Source organism: Seriola dumerili, unplaced genomic scaffold, assembly GCF_002260705.1.
Source record: "Seriola dumerili isolate Sdu_G_001 unplaced genomic scaffold, Sdu_1.0 BDQW01000047.1, whole genome shotgun sequence".
In the NCBI taxonomy this organism is placed as follows: Eukaryota; Metazoa; Chordata; class Actinopteri; order Carangiformes; family Carangidae; genus Seriola; species Seriola dumerili.
Window position 1 is genome coordinate 1,344,260 of NW_019174302.1, and position 21,777 is coordinate 1,366,036.

At 39.3% G+C, this 21,777-nt stretch overlaps 1 protein-coding gene across 1 annotated transcript in view; it reads left to right on the top strand.

The window, feature by feature from the left end:
* LOC111217820 (SEC14-like protein 2) overlaps positions 1–21,074 on the top strand; it is a 32,096-nt gene extending 11,022 nt beyond the window's left edge. Inside the window, exons 5-12 of the mRNA XM_022739799.1 lie at positions 17,650–17,838; positions 18,168–18,263; positions 18,341–18,401; positions 18,481–18,564; positions 19,179–19,285; positions 19,405–19,544; positions 20,169–20,338; positions 20,477–21,074. Coding sequence (XP_022595520.1) covers positions 17,677–17,838; positions 18,168–18,263; positions 18,341–18,401; positions 18,481–18,564; positions 19,179–19,285; positions 19,405–19,544; positions 20,169–20,338; positions 20,477–20,607 — 951 coding nt within the window. The 5' untranslated portion in view covers positions 17,650–17,676 and the 3' untranslated portion in view covers positions 20,608–21,074. The remainder of the gene's footprint in view (positions 1–17,649; positions 17,839–18,167; positions 18,264–18,340; positions 18,402–18,480; positions 18,565–19,178; positions 19,286–19,404; positions 19,545–20,168; positions 20,339–20,476) is intronic.
* The last annotated feature ends 703 nt before the right edge of the window (positions 21,075–21,777 follow it).

Consider the following 21,777-nt stretch of genomic DNA (forward strand, 5'->3'; position numbering starts at 1 on the left):
GTTAGAAATTTCAGATGTTCCTACGTTAGTTTTATGTTTGTTTTAAGTTTTAAGCAAGCTGCTCTTTTAATGGACCCTCAATCTCATTGTGTCTTCCTCTTGCAGGTGGTTTAAATGGCACCTGACGGACAGAAACGCACATAAAGTTTTATTTTGCCGACTTTCTGTTAATTCTGGTAAAATTTGCGCAAAGCATTCTGGATGAAAACACGACTGTGGACTTGTGTTCTTTATCTTTCACTGCACCACATTTTAAAGACTGTTTTAATTAAGTTGCTGATGGAGGTTTTTGTCAGCTGTTAATCATCTCCCTAGAATAAGATTTTCCCAAATGGCACAGAAGGACTGTTCAAAGTAAAGTTAAAATAAGTCTAAAATAAGTTTGTCAGTTCATCCCCACTGTGTAATTATAGAGCAGTGCAACTTAAGAACACATAAAATATTTTTTCAAGCTCTACATTTCCACTGACAAATTCCAGGCATTTTCTGGATTAATTGGCAAGCTATAGACGAAGATGAGTTTTTGTGCTACGATATTTCCTATTCATGCCTTGCGAGGATCAGCAATCAGATGCACGTTGTCGGTTTGTTCTGATTCGTACTTTACAAGACGTATTCAAGTGGCTCTTGAACTGTTTGCCCACAGGACCTGAGGAAGCTACTCAGTACCAGTCTGTCAGTCGTGGAGGGCCTGAGGATCCACATGGAATGGGCCACAGTTACATCGGGGACTATTCCCAAAGTAGCTTCAACGGACGTAAGTTGAAGCCGTTACAGGGAATAATTGGGGTAACGTACAGACGTGAGAGCGGGTCTATATCTTTTCTAACGAGTTTATGTGCCTGAACAAAAGAGATAAAAACAGATTTTCTCCGTGCTTTACAGAGATGCAGAAGGGTCGGTCAATGCATCGAACGAGCACTCATCAGTATCGGAGCAAGTTTTTCAGCTCGGAGGCCGACTCTTCACCTGGTGTTTCTGCAGGAACGAGAGGAAATATCAGACCCAGGCCAACAGCATGCCGGGGAAAGACCGCCACAGCGTGAGAGTCATACAGACGCTGCTCGTTTCCTCGAGTAACAGGTAACAACTCGTCACATTGTTGTTTGTGTTCTTGTCGATGGTTTAACTGGTCTGTGTTGTGTTCCAAGTGACTGGGGCCAGTTTTTGTGGTGTTCAACGGAGCGCTGGAAAGCTCCTCGGGTTCATCGCAAAGTCCAGCATCTGAAGGTGACACTGAGTTAACGTCATCATGTCAAAGCTGTGAATAAGGCTCGGCACATTAACTTAGTACTGAACTGCTGTTTGGACCAGAATAACGGGACTCTGTCTTTGTCTCTGTCAGATGGGCTGATGTATTCAAATCCTCCAGGAGACCATGGAGTTCTCTGCGCTCGCGCCTGAGGGAGCAGGGACAAGACTTCCACATTCCCTGCGGCTAGGAACGGACGGAGGGACCTCCGAGAAAACCTCACCGTCCGCTGCGGTTGACTTGGAGTTCACACCTGTCAACACGGGTGGTGGTAACAGCCACTCTGTTTACACCACTGTTGCGCAAATCTGTCCACCGCTGACCGCCGCTACTATTCAGGCCGCCCACCCACTTTCACATTCCAGCTGTTGTAAGAGAGTAATTTTAAGTTTCAACACGTCACAGAGCAGGTTTCTCTTCACAAAACTGTTTCTCATTACTGTTTTTTATTGTTCTTACTTTTTAACATTAAAGTAGCGTGCATATATTCACATTAAAAGGCGTACTAGTGTATAATCCCTTCCTTACTTGCGTGCTGTTAGGCATTTTATTTTGAAACATTTGCAGGAAGCGTTCAGGTTTTAATTACTTAATCAAATCTTAACGTTGGCGGAAAAATGAAACTGCAGAAACGATTAGAATGGTGAATGAAAACAGTGTTTTGTGAACGTGATGGGAGCAGAGGAGGTGAGTGTTGACGTGACTGATGTGAAAATCACTGGGTGGAAAGGACAGAATACTGATAACTATTTTCCTTTTCTTTTTATTGACGAAAACATGACGCAAGTAACCAGAGACAAAATAGTAAACACAACCATAACACATGATGAAAGCTACGACACACAAACTAACAAACATCATCCAGGCCTGACAAACTAAATAAAGATATTGAAGAATGAAATAAATAACTGAATAAGAACATCTTGTCTTTGTATGACAAACTAAGTGGACAGGTAGCTCCATCGTCCTCAGTTTTTACCGTTCTTTATTAGCAAATGGCCTTTATTTATTTAAAGAAGGCCAAGGACTATTATTGTAATAGGCAGCTTTGATTTTGAGGATTTACAGAAGTATAATGTGATTTTGTCACTAACGTTTTCTTGCAGGCCCAGAACGAAGTGGTGTGATGGGAGACCTCTGCGATGGCGGGTCCGCAAAGTTCAGGATGCAGCAGGACAACAGAGTTCGAGTCGGACGGTCGAACCCACAGTTGCCACTGAGGTGAAGTTTTCTCTCCCGCCTTTTATTTTATTTGTGGTTTTGTATAAAGTTCTGATTACGTAAACCGAATCATAATTGATATTGCTGGTTCCTTCTGAATCATGATCGTAATCAACACTTTTCATTTTTAAAAAAACAATTTCACATTCACAAAGTTTAAAATCTGGATGACTCGATTTTTCACAAAAACAAAGAAACCGAGGGACCGAGGTGTGTGACCTCCACTTAATTTGCCCCCCCCCCCTCCAGGTGTTTCTTACCAGCTGAAGAAGTCTCTGACTGCCAAGCCTCGGCCCTCAGTGCTGTCTCCGTTGCGCGTGGTTTCAGAAAAGGAGGATGGCGTTGGGCCACCTGCAGGCGGCTCTGAGTTCCTCAACCTCGCCGTTCTCCACGGTCCAGACGGCGCATCCAACTCCATCTCTCTCCGCATCTCCACGCATGGCTGATTATGGTTTTTGGCGCAGTGTTAGAGGAATCTTCTGTTCAGTGAAATGAGGAGTGGTGAGTACATTCTGTGTGGTTTGCCCTCAGGTGGAGTACAGGCCGCTCCGCGGGCAGGGACTCCTCCCTCAGCGCTACTATGAACGAAGCTTGGAACAGCGTCCCTGATCCCCGTCATCCACGGATCGCAGGCGCTGAAGCGTCCCGGCAACGGCCATGGACATGGAGTTTCCATCTTCTACATCACAACACCATATTCTAATGCACATGCAATCTAAAAAAGAAAATCCACATTCCCACCGACCGGGTGGTTAGGCACAGAGCTGAGGAAGCTGAACGAATTGGCGGAGTGGCTTAATGCAAAAAGCAGCTAACGGTCATTGCACGGTCCACAAGGGACCACGTAGCCGCCCGGGCAACAACATTCCTCTCGTGAGTCGGGTGTGAACTGATAGGATGATTGACGCGGTGTTATGTTTTGTGGTCTCGTTGCTCACCAAAGTTGCTTTAATAACAAAGAAGCCAAACACTAAACAAGGAAACACGACCAACACGGACCAAATCAACACCAGGACTTTCTTAGCGTTTTCCTCGGCTTTCTGCTTCCAGGCTCCCCGCGGCCTGCCGCCGGCCCGGAGCACCTCAGTAAATCGTTCCCACGGACAACTCTTACTGGAAATGTCTCTCATGTGGATGTATTATTATATTTTTAATACAGGCTTATTGATTGAAAGACGCGGGACATCTGGAACCGGCCGTGTTCGGCCACTCGGAAGAGTGGATTGGTGTTGATTCAAGTGGCTAACTGTTTAGCCCTTTACATCTGTAAGCTGACCCTTCTAAAAGAAACCACATCTGCTGTTCTCTCTGATTCAACCTCACCTGGCTGGTCTGTGATTGGTTATGCATCCGGAAAAACATTGAACCTTCATGCAAGAACCCTTTTTTCTGTTCCACTTAAAACGGTCTGAGTCCTTTCTCCTTGAGGTTCGTTTCAAGCCAGAGAAAAGTAAAAACTTCACACTCAGGAGTTATGTTTCCTGCTGTCGGAATCAGCATGATGGGAACGGAAGCAGTTTCAAGCAAAGCCGTGGTCGGGGGTTAGAGGATTAAAAAAGAAAAGGTCTGTATTTAAGTCGAGAGGGAGGGTCAGAGGGGACTGAGGTCGTGGAGATGAACGGACAGGGGACTGATTATACAGCAGGTGATTTTATCTGCTCAATTTGCAACTGACTGTAGAAGAGTCTGAGCTAAAAAAGGTGCCCAATAAAAAGAAAAAAAAAATTGGGCAGCTTGACTGATTGATGGATGGTGATGTGGGTCAAAAAAAACGAATAGTTTATTTTTAAGGTTGGTATCCGTTAGGTATTTTAAACTCTGACCATTTATAATTCTGGAAGGAAAACTCTGGCAATTTCCTCTGTAACGTGAACATCGAAAAATTGAAAATTCACTCGCTTACGTGTCGCTTTCAGAACAGATCTGTTGGTTATGAGAGGGTTCTGCATGAGGGCCCAGTGGTGTTGGTTTCAACAACGGGTCTTCGGGGTTTCAGGACCATAAGTCCTGGTCCTGGACCTCAACCACCGGCTCCCTCCACCACGAGAGGGCTCAGTGTGGACCGACGCGTTGGTCTCGGCCATTCGGAGCTTCCCACTTCATCCACAAGCTGAATTTTGGTAAAAAACTGAATGTGGACTGGTTGTTTTAGTTTCGGAGGGTTGGATGACGGAGTTTAACTCTTAGCTTCTGAACTTAAATCAGTTTTAAAAACTAAAGCTTCGTTAACCTTTTTAGGTTCCGACTTTATTGGACTTGAGGGCAGCCGCTTGGTCGATGAGCGGCGGCCCCTCTGTCACAGCTGTGACCAGTGTCAAGCTTCAAAAATACCAATGATTTTTCTTTACTTCAGGAGATTTTACATGTGTTCTTCAAGTGTTTCAAGTCTCTGTTAAATGATCGAATTTTGCACATTTTCTGGACTGTATAAAGCTTTTTGCAAAATTCATCTCACACTTTTTTTTTTTAATTCTAAAGAATTAAAAATGATATAAAATGCAAGCTTTTTATGGAAACATTTTGGGAAAATATGATTAATTATTCGCTTAGTTTACAAGAGTTTGTGTTTTGTACGGTAAATATGAAGCTTACAGCCAGGGAGGCAGCTTAAGCTTAGCTTAGCTTAGCTTAGCATAAAGACTGGAAAAACAGATGGGAAACGTGCTAGCCTGGCCTGTCCCAACAATAAAACTCAAAACCACAAATTGGTTGAAAAATTTTTTTTCACTTTGGAGCCAGGCTAGCAGTTTGCCCTTTGTTTTCAGTCTTTACGCTAAGCTAAGCTAACCATTCTTTGGCTGTAGCTTCCTACTTGGGTCAACCAAACAATGAGAGTGGTATCGATTTTCAGGTCTGATTGGAGCAGGAAGTATTGACTTCAGATTCTTGGTTTCATGTTTTAGATGTATTCAGGCACTTTAGTACCATTAAAGCAGGAGACAGAAGCTAGGTGTGCAGGTTGTCTCATCCATAAATGTTAAAAGGCTCGATCCCAAGAACTGCCAGTTTCCTCGTAGAAGAGCTGTGGTGACAGGGAGGGTGAGATGTCAGAAAGGATCACGGATCATGGAGAGGTTTTCCATTTCCCTGTAAAAAAAAACAAAACAAAAAAAAAACAACAAACAAAAGATTGAAAAAAGAACAAGCAACCAGTGCAACACAGTGTTAGCATGCACTGTTTAAGTAGCTTTGGCTTTGTCCCCATTATCGAATTTCAGGTCTTTCTGTTTTCACAATCTCGTCGCCTTTGTCCCAACCCCAATATACATATAATATAAGATAAAACTGTATGCATAGAGATTGTATCAAAGGTTTTCTTTTTGTTTTGTTTTTTAAATACTTGAAGATTATTTTTTGGAATCATTGGTATAAAATAAAAAGGACGGGGAATATTTTTTGATAGGATGTATGCCAACATTCATTTTTGCTAGTTTGTTGTAGCAGGTTCCTTCCTTGAGCACTGAGAGGAAAAAAAAACAAACTATAGACTCTTAAGCAAATCTGATATTAAAACGTTTTGTTCATAAAGTGGAAAATATCTAATCCCACAATGCAACAAAAGTTCTTAGTTGAGATTGAATGTTAAAAGTAAAGATGTACAAATTTAAAAAACCAAAATAAAAAAGCTCTAGTTATTTTTACCTTCAATCAGCCAAAAAAACATCCCACGACTTAACGCTCAGACTGCTCGTTAAAGAAATCCACAAACTATTTATTCATTTCTCCATATAACACGACGTGACTGTGGCTGTTTTCTGACTGTTAAACTCCATGTTTAGTCGTTAAACGGTCATTAAATGAATTGTTAATTGCGTTGACGGGTTGTAAAAAATCAAATGTTCAAATTTTTTGGAGGGAAAAAAACAAACTAATGTTTTAATTTAGTGACTTAGTTTTACCTTTATGTACAAGAAAAATGTCGAGTTTGATGATTTGACGTTAAACTGAAGAAATTTTTTATTTCTTAAAAGGATCATTTTTCTTTTCTTCATCTGTATAAACAGGCCTGGATATACAAGGTTTTTTTTTCTGGAAAAAAAAAAATAGAAAAATGAATGCCTCCTAAAAATATTTTTTTCACTTGCCTCTCAGGATTAAAGGAAAAAAAAAAAAAAAAATTCTAACCAAGAACAGAAACCAGTAACGGCTTCCATAACTTAACTAACCAACATATATATTTACCTCGTGTTTGTGCATGAGAAATTAAAAATCACCTGGAGGGAACATGAAGGCTTTTAGTCAGATTTAGGACTGTGAGTAGTGGCGTAACTTCACCCTCCTTGTGGCCGAGAATCAGTATTACAAAAGCAAACACCCAAAAACTAAAATTTCTTGGTAGGAATTACTTATTATTAATTATTTATTTTTTTGTAAAAAAATGTTTTAATCTAAAGTTTCTTTTTCGTTGTAATAACACCTCTGAGAGCAAGTGAGGGGGGGTCATTTATTTATATTTTTCCCCAGAAAAAAAAATCCCCTCTCCTCTTGGTTATGTTTATACAGATGAAAACAAAAAACAGAAACAATAATCTTTTTCATAAAATTAAAGAATTTCCACTTGCCCCTTCAGGCTTCCGCTAACCAGTTTCCTTCATTAGTTTGTTTAGTAAACAGTGAAAAGGCCAAAACGTCTGAAACTGACTTGTTTGTTTTTGAGAACGTAGTCAACGTTAGCGACGCCGCTGCGGACGCTTCTCCATCTGGCAGGTTCAAATACTTTTTGTTTGTTTTGTTTGTTTTTTTATTGTTGAGGAACCCGATGTTGAAGACCGGAGGCCCGTTTGAAGGGGAAAAAGGTAACATGTTTTCACCTGCTGTGTAAATAACCTCCTTAAACTGATGGTTTCTGAAACAGCTGATTGATCTCGGACAAAAGTACAACACACTTTGTCTTCACTGTCTGAACTTGGAGCGATGAAAAGGATGAAAGTTATAGGTTTTTTTGTTTTTTTTCATATTCTCTTTCAGGGCCAGTCGAACTTTTGGAAGGTAAATAATTCTATTTTCTTTCAAGGGTTGATTAAAACAAACTTTCCACTATGTCAGAATGAGATGTACTTTTATGCTTTATAATTGTTTTTGAATGTGTTGTTAGTGTAAATCATCTATTTTATTCATAAGCAACCAGCTTTATTTTGTGTGAACCTGGTATCTGGGGTTCCTAATCAGTTTCTGGAAGAGTTGTGTATTTAAGGAAAAAATGAGTTTTATGGAAAAATGTCCTTGTAAAATTTTCTCCTGCCAGAAATACCAACATCCACTCATTTTATTTTAAAGCTAAAGATTTTACTTTAATATTGTTTTTAAAAAGTACAAAAAGTACCTGTTTTTTTTCCATGTGGAAAGTACGTACACTATAGTACAGTACTACTTACAGTTAAAGTTTTGAGGATATTTGTACTCTTTCATCATTATTCCAAATGAATTTTAAATTATTAAACATAATTAACAAATAATGATATGTGTTGTTATAGATTAAAATAAACACTTTAATTGATCTCCAGGGACCATATTCACAATTGATAAAATTAATGCACCATAATTTACTGTTGTATTCCACAGTATCTTATATCCTGAAATAAAGCCATTCCTGCACAATGTGTACTTTTTACTTCTGGTACTTTAGTATATTTTTGATACCAATAACTTTAGCACTTTAATTGAATCAGGAACTTCTAATTGTAACTGAGTTTACACTGTTATCTGATAACACTTTAATTTAAGTCCCTCTAGTTTTGTTTTTATAAGCAGAAGCCTGTATAAACATTTTAAAATCATGGTTCATAACAAACTTTAATGTAGTTAACTGATTATTTTCTCTCTCTCTCTCTCTCTCTTCTCTCCTCTAAAATAAAAATAACTCCAATGTCAGAATCAGAATGTGTGCAGGCTGGATTCAGGACGTTCCAGTGACATTCATTTTCTCAGCGATTTCTCATAATTTCTTTGACATTTTCTGAATTTTTCTCTTGAATAGAAATGAATGGAGGGGAGTGTTAGCCAGCGACACAGTTCAGCCTCAGGCTTTTCCAGAAGTCAACAAAATTCCACTTGCAAAGACCCCAGACCTGTGATGCTAATGAGACCACGGACCCTCATCTGATTTTTTACTGTGACCCCAGGAACACCTTCTATATACATATTCTATAACATATAGAGATATGTATATTAATATGTATATAGATATATAATATATATTAGGTTATTTAACAGAGCGTCTGTGTCGCAATAAACAGCCTTCAGCTAACAGGATGAAAGTCCAACTGTGTGTGTTGTGTGTGTGTGTTGTGTGTGTCTCTCTCTCTCTCTCTCTCTCTCTCTTCTCTCTCTCTCTCCTCTCTCTCTCTCTCTCTCTCTCTCTCTCTCTCTCTCTCTCTCTAAGGGGGGGCTCGGTGTTTACTACTCTACTCAGTTTCCCTCCACTGCAGTCAATTCACAGACGCAGCTTCTTCAAGAGCAGACTCAGCAGCTCAGACATGAGCGACGAGTCGGAGACCTGAGCCCCAAACAGGCCTTGGAAAGCTTAGCTGAGGTAGGGAAATCAATAATCTAATATTGATCCAATATCCTATTTTTTCTACTAAGGTGGACTGTAGTTTGCAGCGTTGTCCACGTGAGATCGGACTGACTCTGTTGTCCTGGTATCTAAGTACTCCTGTTTGTTGTATGTTATGACTCACACTGATTCCTATGGAAAACTTCACTGCTGCTGTGTTATCAGTGACGGTGTTTTGGTCCTCATATTATATAAATACATTTAACTATATTTACATTTATCCTCTTTCTACTTCACTGCAGGGAAATATTCACTCTTGCCCTTCCACTACATCTATAATTTATATAAGAAGATACAAGCTTGTAAAACACAACACCATATAAAACACAGAAAAAATCCAGATTAATCAAAACTCTTTACTCCAACACATTAAAATGATCATAAATAATTATTAGTTTTATGATATTTTAATGTTTAATATAAGAATCTCAAAGTTTCCACTCTGTCTTTTACTTGTGAGACTTGAAGCTACATTTTGTCTTTCATGGTCATTTGAATTTCCCAGACTTTTCTTCTAACGCATCATTTTTCATCGTTGCGTATGTTTTTCAACTCTAATCATTCAGTTATTTGGTACTAATAAAATCTAAATATGATCATAAATATCAATAAAAAAATGTCATTTGATAAACCAACTGTTCCACAAATCTGAAACATTCAGTTTTAAATTATGTTAGACTAACTGAGTAGACTGAGTGTCCTGACCAGTTAATGCGTACTTAGCATATAAGACGTGGGAAAAAAGAGGTAAAATCAAAGCTAGCTCCTGGCTCTGTGCAGTGGTAACGTCTAAAACTCTTTAATTTAACCAGGTTAAGAGGATAATTAGCTGTTTACAGGCGGTAAATCTGACTAGCTGTTTCTGGAAATTATAGTTTTTAGACTCAAGTTTTAAATAACACAGGAAAAACATGTTAATTCTTGGCTTTAGAGGAGCTGCGATGTGGATTTGTTGCCTCTTGGGACAAAAAACCAAGGTCTAGCAGTTTCCCCCTGTTTCCAGTCTTTATGCTAATGCTAAATAGCTAACTGGCTGTCCATGTTTACAGGACATAGAGTGGTGTCAAACTTCTTTTGTTTTACTCTTCAGAAGAAAGTGAATTATTTAAAGTTGTTGAGCTATTACTTAGCTGTAGCTAATAAGCAGCCACTTGTCCTTTTCGTTTTATTCCAGGCTTTTTAAATCAGATTACAAACATCCAATCAGCAAAAAATAAACACGTCTGCCTCTTTATGTTTTAAAAAAGCTTCATTTATATATTTGTTTATGATGAAACTGTTCTCTCTATCCCTCCAGTTTCGGGGCGAGGATCCAGGACACTTGCCTCCCCGACTCTGCCTGCACAGGCACATGACCCACTACCTCCTCCGCTGGCATCAAGAGGTGAGAAGCTTGCAGACCATCCACGCGCACATTCACACACACACACACACACACAGATTCACACACCACCCACACACACACACACACACACACACATACAACAGCACATCACACACACACACACACACACACACCTGGACAGGCGTAGCAGTCATTAGTGTTTTCTTCAGATGTTCTTGATGATGAGCGAGCATGGACAATCAACTCAGTCAGTCGTCAGGTACAAGGTGACTTCTTTAATCAGCCGACCTCCACTTGCCACAGATAACAGTTAACACAAAAAGATAGAAATGAATGACAATGAAATACCAAGAGGAGCATAAAACACTTATTATTTCCCTCCACCTTTTATCTGTTGTTCTATGTTTCTGTATAATCAGGACTTTAAACGCACCATGGATGTTGCCTGTTGTTTTTTACTGCGATTTAGATTTAGTGTTTAGGGAAAAAGATAAACTCAGGCACAGTTTATTCACTTTTCAGGGCAGAGATAAATGTGTTTTAAAATAGGGTTTTTCCAATCGTATATAATTCACTACAGATGGAAGTAACTAAGTTTCTTTTACTCAGGTACTTCAGATTTTAGTTTCTTGTAACTTTATTGAAGTATTTCCATTTTGTGCTACTTCATAATCTTATACATGAGACAACCCACTGTTAAACCAGTGGTTTCAAACCCTTTATTTATCCTATTTATATTTCTACTACTATTACTATAACTTTAATATACTACTATGTTCTAGATTTCTATTTTCTACTTTTAGATTTAAAATAAAATATGAAACGTTTCTAAGATACAACAATTTGTTAAAGATTAAATCAGTGTTCCCAACTTTTTTGACTCGTGGCCCTGACAGAAATCAGCGTCCAGTAATGTTTTAGGACAAATTTCACAAAAGTAAAATTATCCAATGTTCCTGCAAGAAACAAGTTAAGATTAGAGGAAAGTCCAAAGATAAGTACAAATGTGAATATGAAAATTTGTTTTTTTTCTTCTTTCCTCTCCCGTTAATCGTCTCATGACCCTCAGATATATCTGCTGACCCTCTGGAGGGGCCGACCCTTATATTGGAAACCAGCTCAACAGTAAAATGCCGTGAAACAATGATGGCATCAGTTTTTAACAATCTGATGATGTCAGAGAATCAGAAGGGGGGAGATTAATGCTTTATTTTGATATTTTAAGTGTATTTTGTTTCATAGCATTTTGACTGCAGGACTTTTACTTTTAAAGGAGCTTGTTTACATACTGGTTTTGGACTTTACTCCCACCACTTCCTGTGTGTTGACCCTTTGAAACCAGCGTCTCTGACCAAGGGAACACTGCTCATTGATGACGAGCCGCAAAACAAACAAACAAAGGCCGTTATTGGCTGTCACAGTTCAAAATGCTTCAGACGCCCGAGGCCGGCTCGCTCTCTCTGCAAGTGTCACACACACACACACACAAACCTGTTCCCGTTTTTTACATGACGCTGCAGCCGGTTTCACTGGAGGAACGCCTGTGTGGAAATACCTGAGCTGGAGTCTCTGGTATCGACACCTCAGAGCGACCGTCACACTGAGGACTCAGTGTTTCCAGCCTTAAAACACAGCCCTCATGTTTGTCCTCAGTTTGAACCATTTAAACTAACAACTCATTTCATTTTTCTTGTTTTAAGTTTCTTTGACTTTTCTTTAATCTTTGAGAATATTGGATCATTTTCTCTCTTTAAAGTGAAAACAGGATCCTCACTATCTTTCTTGAGTCATACAAGTTGGAAACAACGGTTTAATCTTTGACAGGTGTCTTGTATTTTATAAGATTATTGTGTTTTTAATGTAAAATTTTATTATGAAAAGTAAGAACAGCTGTCAGATAAAAACTGTGAAGTAATAACTACAATATTTTACCTCATAAAATGTGGTGAGTAGAATATTAAAGTTGCATAAATTACCCCAAACTCGTACTGTACTGGCTCATGTTAGCATTAATATCAGAGTTTCATCTGCTCCAAAACTACCTGTAAAACTTCTTTACAATCCTGCAGTTATTTAGTTTTTATGATAAAAACATGAACTATTGTTTCTGTTTGAGCTCAAGACCTCAGAAGTTTAGAAAAACCAGCATAAAAAAAATTAAAATAATAAAGTTATTTGGTAAACTTTACTTTAACAACGTCACACTTATAATTTATTTATTTACTTATATTTTTTTTAACCTAATGAAGCAGTATATAAACATAATATTATCATTTATAACACAACATGATAATTATAAACATTATAATGTCGTTATAAGCAGATATAAGGACAATGTAAGTGTTTTTTAGTGTAATTTAAACAATAATAACTTAATTATTTGACTATATTGTCCTTATTATGTGTTTTATAATGCAGTGACCACAGGGGGATAAATATTTTTTTAAACTTTTTATTGAATGTTAGATGTTAAAAAATAAATCGAATAATGAATAATGAAATGAACTGAGAAAATTTTGAGTCAAATGAACAATAAAAAGGTAAAATGCTAATAATTCACATAGAAATATATACAGTATATATACAGATAAACACACACATTAGTGATATAAATATTAAATTAATTATAATAAAAGTTTGCAAACTCCAACAGACCTGATCAGTCCAGCTCTTACTAAAGTGATACTTGAAATGTCCGATGATAATTAGCATCATTAAAGAGAGCGAGGTGTGTCTCTTACAAAACCAGTGGAGGTGACTCAGAAGGTGCTAATGGTCTGTTAGACAGAGAGTGAAGGCAGCAGCAGCTGAAACACACAGAAGTGTTGTAGTGTTGAATGTATGTTGTGGTCGAGCCAAAAAAGTGAAAAGACTAAACCACCGCAGACACACAAAAGACTATTAAAATGAAAATATAAACTCTATATTTATATTAAAAACACACTCTGCAACAACTCATCCTCCATTGTCTCGCTCTTCATGACTGAGCACCAGTATTTACTAAAATTAGATCAAATATATGTTTTAAATTAGTTATTTAACGCCAAGCCAATACTGGAAATGAAAGGGGCGTGCTATCAGGAGCTAACATTAATTAGCTAAACTGTAACTTCAGGCTAAAGTTAGAAACTAGTTAAATTAATTAGCTAAACTGTAACTTCAGGCTAAAGTTAGAAACTAGCTAACATTAATTAGCTAAACTGTAACTTCAGGCAAAGTTAGAAACTAGCTAACATTAATTAGCTAAACTGTAACTTCAGGCTAAAGTTAGAAACTAGCTAACATTAATTAGCTAAACTGTAACTTCAGGCTAAAGTTAGAAAACTAGCTAACATAATTAGCTAAACTGTAACTTCAGGCTAAAGTTGAACTAGCTAACATTAATCACTGTAAACTGTAACTTCAGGCTAAGTAGAACTAGCTAACATTAATTAGCTAAACTGTAACTTCAGGCTAAAGTTAGAAACTACTAACAATTAGCAAACTGTAACTTCAGCTAAAGTTAGAAACTAGCTAACATTAGCCTTCATCCGTGACACAAGCTAATTCAGCTCCCCTGATCCCCCATAAATTTGCTGACCGACAGGTGTAACACTTGATTTTGTAGTTTACTGTGAAACCCGTTAGAAGCCAGGACCAGGACACAGGAGAAACGTTCCACCCCCCCCCCCCCCCCACCCCACCCCGAACATTAAAACACAGTGAAACCGGAGCAAAAATCGACCGACTGACTCGGTGACATCAGTCACACAGATTATCAGTCTGACGTTTAAACATTAGCCACCAGCAGCCGGTGGTCGTAGCAGCAGCAGCTGCCTGGTGTTCTGCTGCTTCTGAATCCAGCTTTACATAATCTCACTTTAAGGCTGTTTGATCAGATAATTGACGAATTTTCCAGCCGTCTCTTGGTTAATCAGTAATTTCTTTCCTATAATTTTCCTTTGACCCCGCGGCCGTGAAAACATATTGTGTTTACTCAGGTTTGAACCACCTCCCCTCAGTGGTCAGTAAATGTTTGTTTTATGCTGCACAGAATTAGACTGGAGTGAAGCTGCACAGATTTAAATTTCTTTACTTTTCACCAACATTTAAAAAATACAGACGTGACATAAAATACATTATGTAGATGATGAGTTCCTCCTCTCCTTCCTCTTGTTTCCTTTACAGATGTTCTGTCAAATATCCAATCAGTGCAGAAGTTCTCATTTCATTTAGATTTTAATCCTTTTCTGTCACAAACAACGACACAAACAAAACAAAACACAGATTCAATCCAACATTTGACATCGACATGAAAAGACAAAAGATACAAGATGAAATAAAATAAAACTAAAGTTAAAACATGACAGGATAAAACACTAAAAATGAATATAACTCATGTGCATAGTGGCAGACTGCTGTTGTGAGGTGCAGATTTATTTATTATTGATTGTACAAATGGTACATTTTTACTAAAATATAAATACCTAAACTTTTCATGACCTTTAGTTTAATAAATATAAAGTTTATATCTGTTTTTAAACAGTGTCCTCCCTCCACACCAATAGATTTAGATCCAAAAGAACCGTGTCTGTGATTAGAGCTGCAACAGGTTGACGATAATCGATTAGTTGAGTGATAGAAAATGAATTAGCCTATACTTTGATAATCAAGAGATTGCCATTTTTCAAGCATCCAATGATCTCTGATTTGTTTCTTTTCTTTCTTTCTTCTTTAGTAAATTAAAAATATTTTTTGAATGTTTTTGACATTAAATCAATTAATGAAGGAAAAAACCAGCAGATGAATCGATGATTAAAACAGTCATTAGTTGCTACGTTTCTATGAATTTGAGTCTTTAGTTTTGCATTTATACACACATCAGCTGTGTTTAACGATTTTAATTATTAATGTTATTATTCTAATCAAACATGTAATGTGTCGTCTTATTTTGAAGGGTTTGAAAGGAGGACTGTTGCTGCTTAAAGACCATAATTATAAAACTTACATGCTCCACATGTGATTGATCCAGCAGGACCGTGTGTGTGTGTGTGTGTGTGTGTGTGTGTGTGTGTGTTGACTCTTCAGTGGGTCATAGTTCAGGGAGGCTCCAAACCATTGGGGACTCTGTGGATCAATATTAGCATTGATCGTTGCCCTCAGACAGTTTGACTCGTCTGAAAACAGGCTGAATGTATTGAACTGTGTCAGAACTTCTATTGTTCCTATAATTAATAATTAGCAGAGGAAATTATCTTTATGTTCTGTCGCCTCGTAAACATCTGACATGAGCGAACGTTGGTCTGAGTCATGTTACCTGTATATTAATTATCAGGTCGTTGATATTAATCAATTATTTTTTCTTTTTCCAGCTCGTAGCTTCAATGTTCAGAAAGCCGAGGCCATGATCAGGAAGGTGAGCTCTGACGTGACGTTCACTGATCTTCCTCGTGTCCTGAATCTTTACATTTTAAGCCACTTCTTCTTTCCCTGCTGCACATTTTAAAGGGAAATGTTGTAATTTAACTCCACTGCATTTCTTTGAGAACCAAAGTTACTCATTACTTTGAAGATAAAGATTTTATTTTACACAAAAATCATGTTGTTAAAGGTTAAACTCGTGTTTTTCAACCTTTTTCACTTGTGACCATTTACATCAAATCTGAGTCTGGCTCATGTTCAGAGAGGTGAAATTATCCAACGCTCCCACAAAGAAGTCAAGATTGGACCCCTCAGATTTATCTGGTGACCCAGATAAGGGGCCCGACCCCTAGGTTGGGACCCACAGGACTAAATTATGTAAGCGTATGTGACGTAGCAGCTACGACAGTAAAATGCTGCTGAAGCATCGATGACTCAGGATCAATGATCTGATAATACCAGATATAATAATACATCAGTCACAGAGGGCACAAGAGGTCACTGCCGGGGTTCAAAGAATGATTATTTTCATATTTATTAAAACATTTTTCTCATTTTAAATCTCCATCGTCGACATCTTCAAACGTCTCCTTGTGTCCGACCCACAGATCTTCAGTTTACTGTCGTTTATGACAAAAGAAAAACATCAAATTCTCACATTTAATAAGATGGAACCAGGAAAACGATGAATCTTTTATCAAAATAAATCGACTTCAGAAAGATTTTTAATACATTTGCAAACAAACTCTAAAAACATGTTTTCACTTTGTCATTATTGATCATGGAGCGTCGACTGATGCACAGACTGTTGATGTCAATGAAATGTGGAAAACATACAGGGGTCTGAAAACTGTCTGAAGCTGCTGCAGCTGAAGGTTCGTTTTTCTGTCAGTCAACTAATTGATTAATTGACTAATCGTTGCATCTGTTGAGCACAGTGAGCGAGGGAGTTATGTTCTTGACTTTATGTTGGTTTTTCCTTTAATATGTCGGCCATCTGTTCACCTGCGTTCACCAGTGTGTAAACTGTATTAACCTCCCTCTCTCTCCCTCTCTCTCCCTCTCTCTCTCTCTCTCTCTCTCTCTCTCTCTCTCTCTCTCTCTGCAGCGTGTGGAGTGCAGGAGACAGATGTGAGTGGACACCATCATATCTGACTGGAGGACCTCCTGAGGTGAACACACTCAGTTTGGTGTATATGTTTATTTTAGAGGGCTGACAGGCAGGAAGATGTAAATCAATAATAACTGTAATAATCTTTTAAAATCACGCTCCACCGATATCTGCAGAAATGTGTTTTGGACTTTTTCTTTTGAACTTTCTAATTCGTTTCTTTTGATTCATTTAAACTGTTTTGCAGCTGCAGAATGAGACGAAACACAAATAAAATAGGAAAAACAAAACAACAAACAAAAATATATAAATAAACTAAAAATAAATCAAAGAAAAGTGTAGAATGGGGAAAAGAAAATCACGTGTCAAAAGAAAAACCATAGTTTATAATGAAATCATAATAACAGAGTTGTATTGTGACACAACGTTAACGTAAATTTTTCTTCTTCATGGAACTAAGACGTTATTTATTTTCTGTCTGTTCAATGTTTTAAACAAAACGAGTCTTAGTTCATTTTTATATCTAATTAATCATAATGTTTATATGTAAAATGTTTTATTCGTTAAAAAGAATCCATAAAAAATTAAAAAATTAATTTTATTTCACTTCATGTAGATTGATGAAAGGGGGCTTTTACTGTGAAAGGACAGCTGTACTGCTTGGTCCAGGCTCATATTTTGAAATCTGGTTCCAAAGGGTTAAAGAAGCAGTTATACAGACTGTCTGCAGTTTGATGTCGGGTCCTGATCTCACCTTCCCTCAGGTGATCGAGAAGTACGTGTCTGGAGGGATGTGCGGCTACGACAGGGAGGGAAGTCCCATCTGGTACGATGTGATTGGTCCCCTGGATCCCAAAGGTCTGTTGCTGTCGGCAACCAAGCAGGACTTCCTGAAGACCAAGATCAGACACACAGAGATGCTGCGGCAGGAGTGTCAGAGGCAGACCGAGAAGGTCAGGACTGTCTCCTCATCTCCTTCTTGTTTCCTCCTCTCCTTTCCTCTTGTTTCCTTCCTAGTTTCCTTCTCTGCTTTCATTTGCTTCCTCCTTTCTTCTTTTCTTCTCCTCCTCTCTCCTCATCTCCTCTCCTCATCTCCTCTTGTCTCCTCTCTTGTTGCCTCTCTTGGTCTCTTGGTTCCTCTCCACTTGTCCTTTCCCCTCTTTTCATCTCGCTGTGTTTCTTCTCGTTTCCTCTCCTCTCCTCTCGTTTCCTCTTGTTTCCTTTTGTCTCCTCTCCTCTCCTCTCCTCTCCTCCTCACCTTGTCCCTCTCTCTCTCTCTCAGCTGGGGAAGAACATTGAAGCCATCACTCTGATCTATGACTGTGAAGGACTGGGACTCAAACACATCTGGAAACCGGCCATTGAGGCGTACGGAGAGGTGAGTCTCCTCCTCACTCCGGAGCTTCACGTTTCCTCTCATTCATTCGTTCGTCATCCCTCGTTTCCTGTCTGCAGATCCTCACCATGTTTGAGGAGAACTATCCAGAGGGGCTGAAGAGGGTGTTTCTGATCAAAGGTACCTGAGTGGATCTGCGGCTCTGTGTCTGTAGATGTTTGTGTTTCTCCTTCCTTTAATCGTTTCCTGTTGGCTGCAGCTCCCAGGATGTTTCCTATGGCCTACAACCTGATCAAACACTTCCTGTGTGAGGAGACACGGCGCAAGATCATCGTCTTAGGAAGTGAGACAACTTCTCTTTTTAAAGAGTCTGCAGCCGTGCCAGTAGGTCTGTGAGGCTATGAGCTAAAGGCTAATGTAGTGCTAACATTTACTTATTGTAAAGTAAATGGGACGAGAGGAAAGGAAACGAGAGGAAACAAAAGGAAACGAAAGGAAACAAGAGGAAACGAGAGGAAACGAGAGGAGAGGAAACTAGGAAGGAAACAAGAGGAGAGGAGAGGGAGAAACAAGAGGAGAAGAAAGGAAACGAGATGAGGAATCAAGTTGAGAAGAGGAGAAAGGAGGACAGATATGACAGAGGAGGGAAGAAAGTGAGTTGACAGAGGAGGGAAGGAAGTGAGGAAGGGGGCAAGAGGAGTAGAAACAAGGAGAGGAAACAAGAGGAGGGGAGGAAATACAGGAGCTGAGGAGACAAGTCAATATAAGAGGAGAGGAGAGGAGAGGAAAGGAAAGGAGAGGAGGAGGTGAGAAAACAAGAAGGAAAGGAAGCAGGAAACAGTCAGAGGAATCGATAGGATTCATCCTCTGGGAACCGAACAACGACAGACTGACTCAGTGTCTCGGGACTGAAACCACCTGCTGACTGTTCACCTGAATCGTCCTCTCTGTTGGCAGGTAACTGGCAGCAAGTGTTACGCACACACATCGACCCAGAGCAGCTTCCTGTGGTGTACGGAGGAACCCTGACTGATCCTGACGGAGACCCTCGCTGCAGAACCATGGTCAGAGCAAAGACCCTGACTGTCTCTCTCACAGCTGATGATGATGATGATGATGATGATGATGATGATGATGGTGGTGGTTAAAATGAAGGGTGTTTTGTGCTTCGTCGTGCTTGCAGATCAAGTACGGCGGCACGGTGCCAAGGTCGTACTATGTTCAGGACTCGGTGAAGGTTCAGTACGACAACAGCGTGACCATCAGCCGCGGCTCCGTCTTCCAGCTGGACAGTGATGTCACTGCAGCAGGCAGCCTCCTGAGGTACATGACGACACGTGGTCTGAGTTAAAGGTCACATATTTTCCACTTCCTGTGTTTTATTTTTGAAGTGTTGATCCGTAAGAAGATATTAAAACCATCTCAGTGTAGTTTCACATCTCCTCTCTCAGGCTTCTCTCTGGAGCTCTAGTAACAACAGGTCGGTGAGCCAATCAGAAGAGAGGAGGCTCTGAGCCTCTCTTCTGATTGGCTGACTGTTTTCTGAGTGATCCAATAAAAAATATAGCAGATTTCAGGTAAAAACACTCAGAGAAACCAAATCCTGTAAAGGTTTGGATGGTGGGTCCAGGTGGGCGGGGCTTGGTGACTGCTTTGTTGTGACATCACAAAGTTCCAGAAGTCCTGACGGCTGGTTTTAAGGCTCAGTTTCTGAATACAGGCTGTGTGCATTTCTCTGTGGACTGAGGCTTTGATACTTTCACAGTATTAATATAGTGATACAGTATAATTATATAATTATAATTAATATAGAAGCTAGACCTTAATAAAAAAGTGAGAAAGTCAGTGTAAAGTGTTTCTGTTCTCATGGACATTAAGATTTAAAACACACAGGAGCAAACTGTGATAATCTGGTCTAATAACCTCTGACCCCTGCTCTTTACCCAGGTGGCAGTTTGCCAGCGATGGAGCTGACATCGGGTTCGGCGTGTACCGACGGACCAAAGAAGGCGGCGGTCAGGAAGTGGCCGACATGCTGCAGGTTCTGCCGAGCCAACGCTACAACGCTCACCTGGTCCCTGAGGACAGCTGCCTCACCTGCCCCGAGCCCGGAGTGTGTGAGTAACCAGACGCACATGTTGCATCACTTCCTGCTTCATGCTTCATACACAGACAAAGACAGACCAGAGGGTGAAGACGCGTATTGATCCTGCAGGTTGTAACTTCCTGTTCTCTGTGTCGTCCATGTCGTGCAGACGTGCTGTGTTTCGACAACAGCTACAGCATCCTCCAGTCCAAGAGGGTGAGCTACAAGGTCGAGGTCCTCCCTCCTGCAGACGGACAGACGCAGAGTCAACGCAGCCGAGGAGACGTGAGGCTGCAGTGATGAAGACCTCACATGGAAACACTGACCCCTGACCCCTGACCCCTGACTCCTGTTACCTGTTATCACTGACGGTCATATCAACGCATCAAGGCTGGAATAAAATGAGCAGTGAACTACTAACCCCTCATTTCTCCCTCCCTGTGCATTGTGTATGTATTAGTTTGTAATTATTGATAAGTGATTAAAAAGCAATGTCCCGCCCCCAGCATCACTGATGGACTCTCAGTGCATTTCCATCCACTTAAGTAATCAGATTACTCAGAGAAACTAAGCTGCATGGGTAATCGGTGTAGCGACCTGGTTACTACCTGGTAAAGATGGCCGACATTTACAACCCGACTTACTTAGAGTTGGACCGGCATTTCAGCCCAGAAACACTTCAGCGTGACTGGTGTGTTTTATAGCAGCTAAACCACTGAGAAGGACACACACACACACACACACACACACACACACACACACACACACACACACACACACACACACACACACACTTAGGCAACAAAAGGAGCAAAGTTACTTTCTGAGGTCATTGGAGTTGTGTATCCGACGGTCTGATCATTGTACAGTCTGATAATAAGAGGATGTTGATAATAATCTTCTACCTGCTTCTGTTTCTAACCACTGACTTTTTAATTACTTTTTAATTTATAGAAACTTTTCATTTAGTTTTTAGTTTTAATGTCACTTGTAATAAAGGCAGAAATTGTGTAAACATATTCACTCAACAATTACTGTTTTATTGCATCACACTCACAACAATATCAACACATGATAAAAAATAATGTCTTATAAACTCTCCCTCAAATATTATAATGTGTGCAAGCAGATCCACCTGTGATCTGTATTACATGATATTAAAGCTGCAAGCTATTTTCTTTGGTCCATATAATGTCATAAAATGTCAAATTAATACAAAAAGACATATTTAAATTGCTGACAAACAGTCCAACACCCAAATATATTCAACCAGAAGACTGAAAGAAAACAGAAAATAGGTGAATTAAATATTGATTGTATCATCTAAAATTTTGTTGATTAATTTTCAGTCAATCAATTAATGGAATAAATATATTTTCTGACATTATCAGATTATTAATTCTGAGTCAGCAGCTATTTATGTTTGTAGCTGCAGGTGAAGCTGCTTTAACTTCTTCTTCTTCTCTCCTG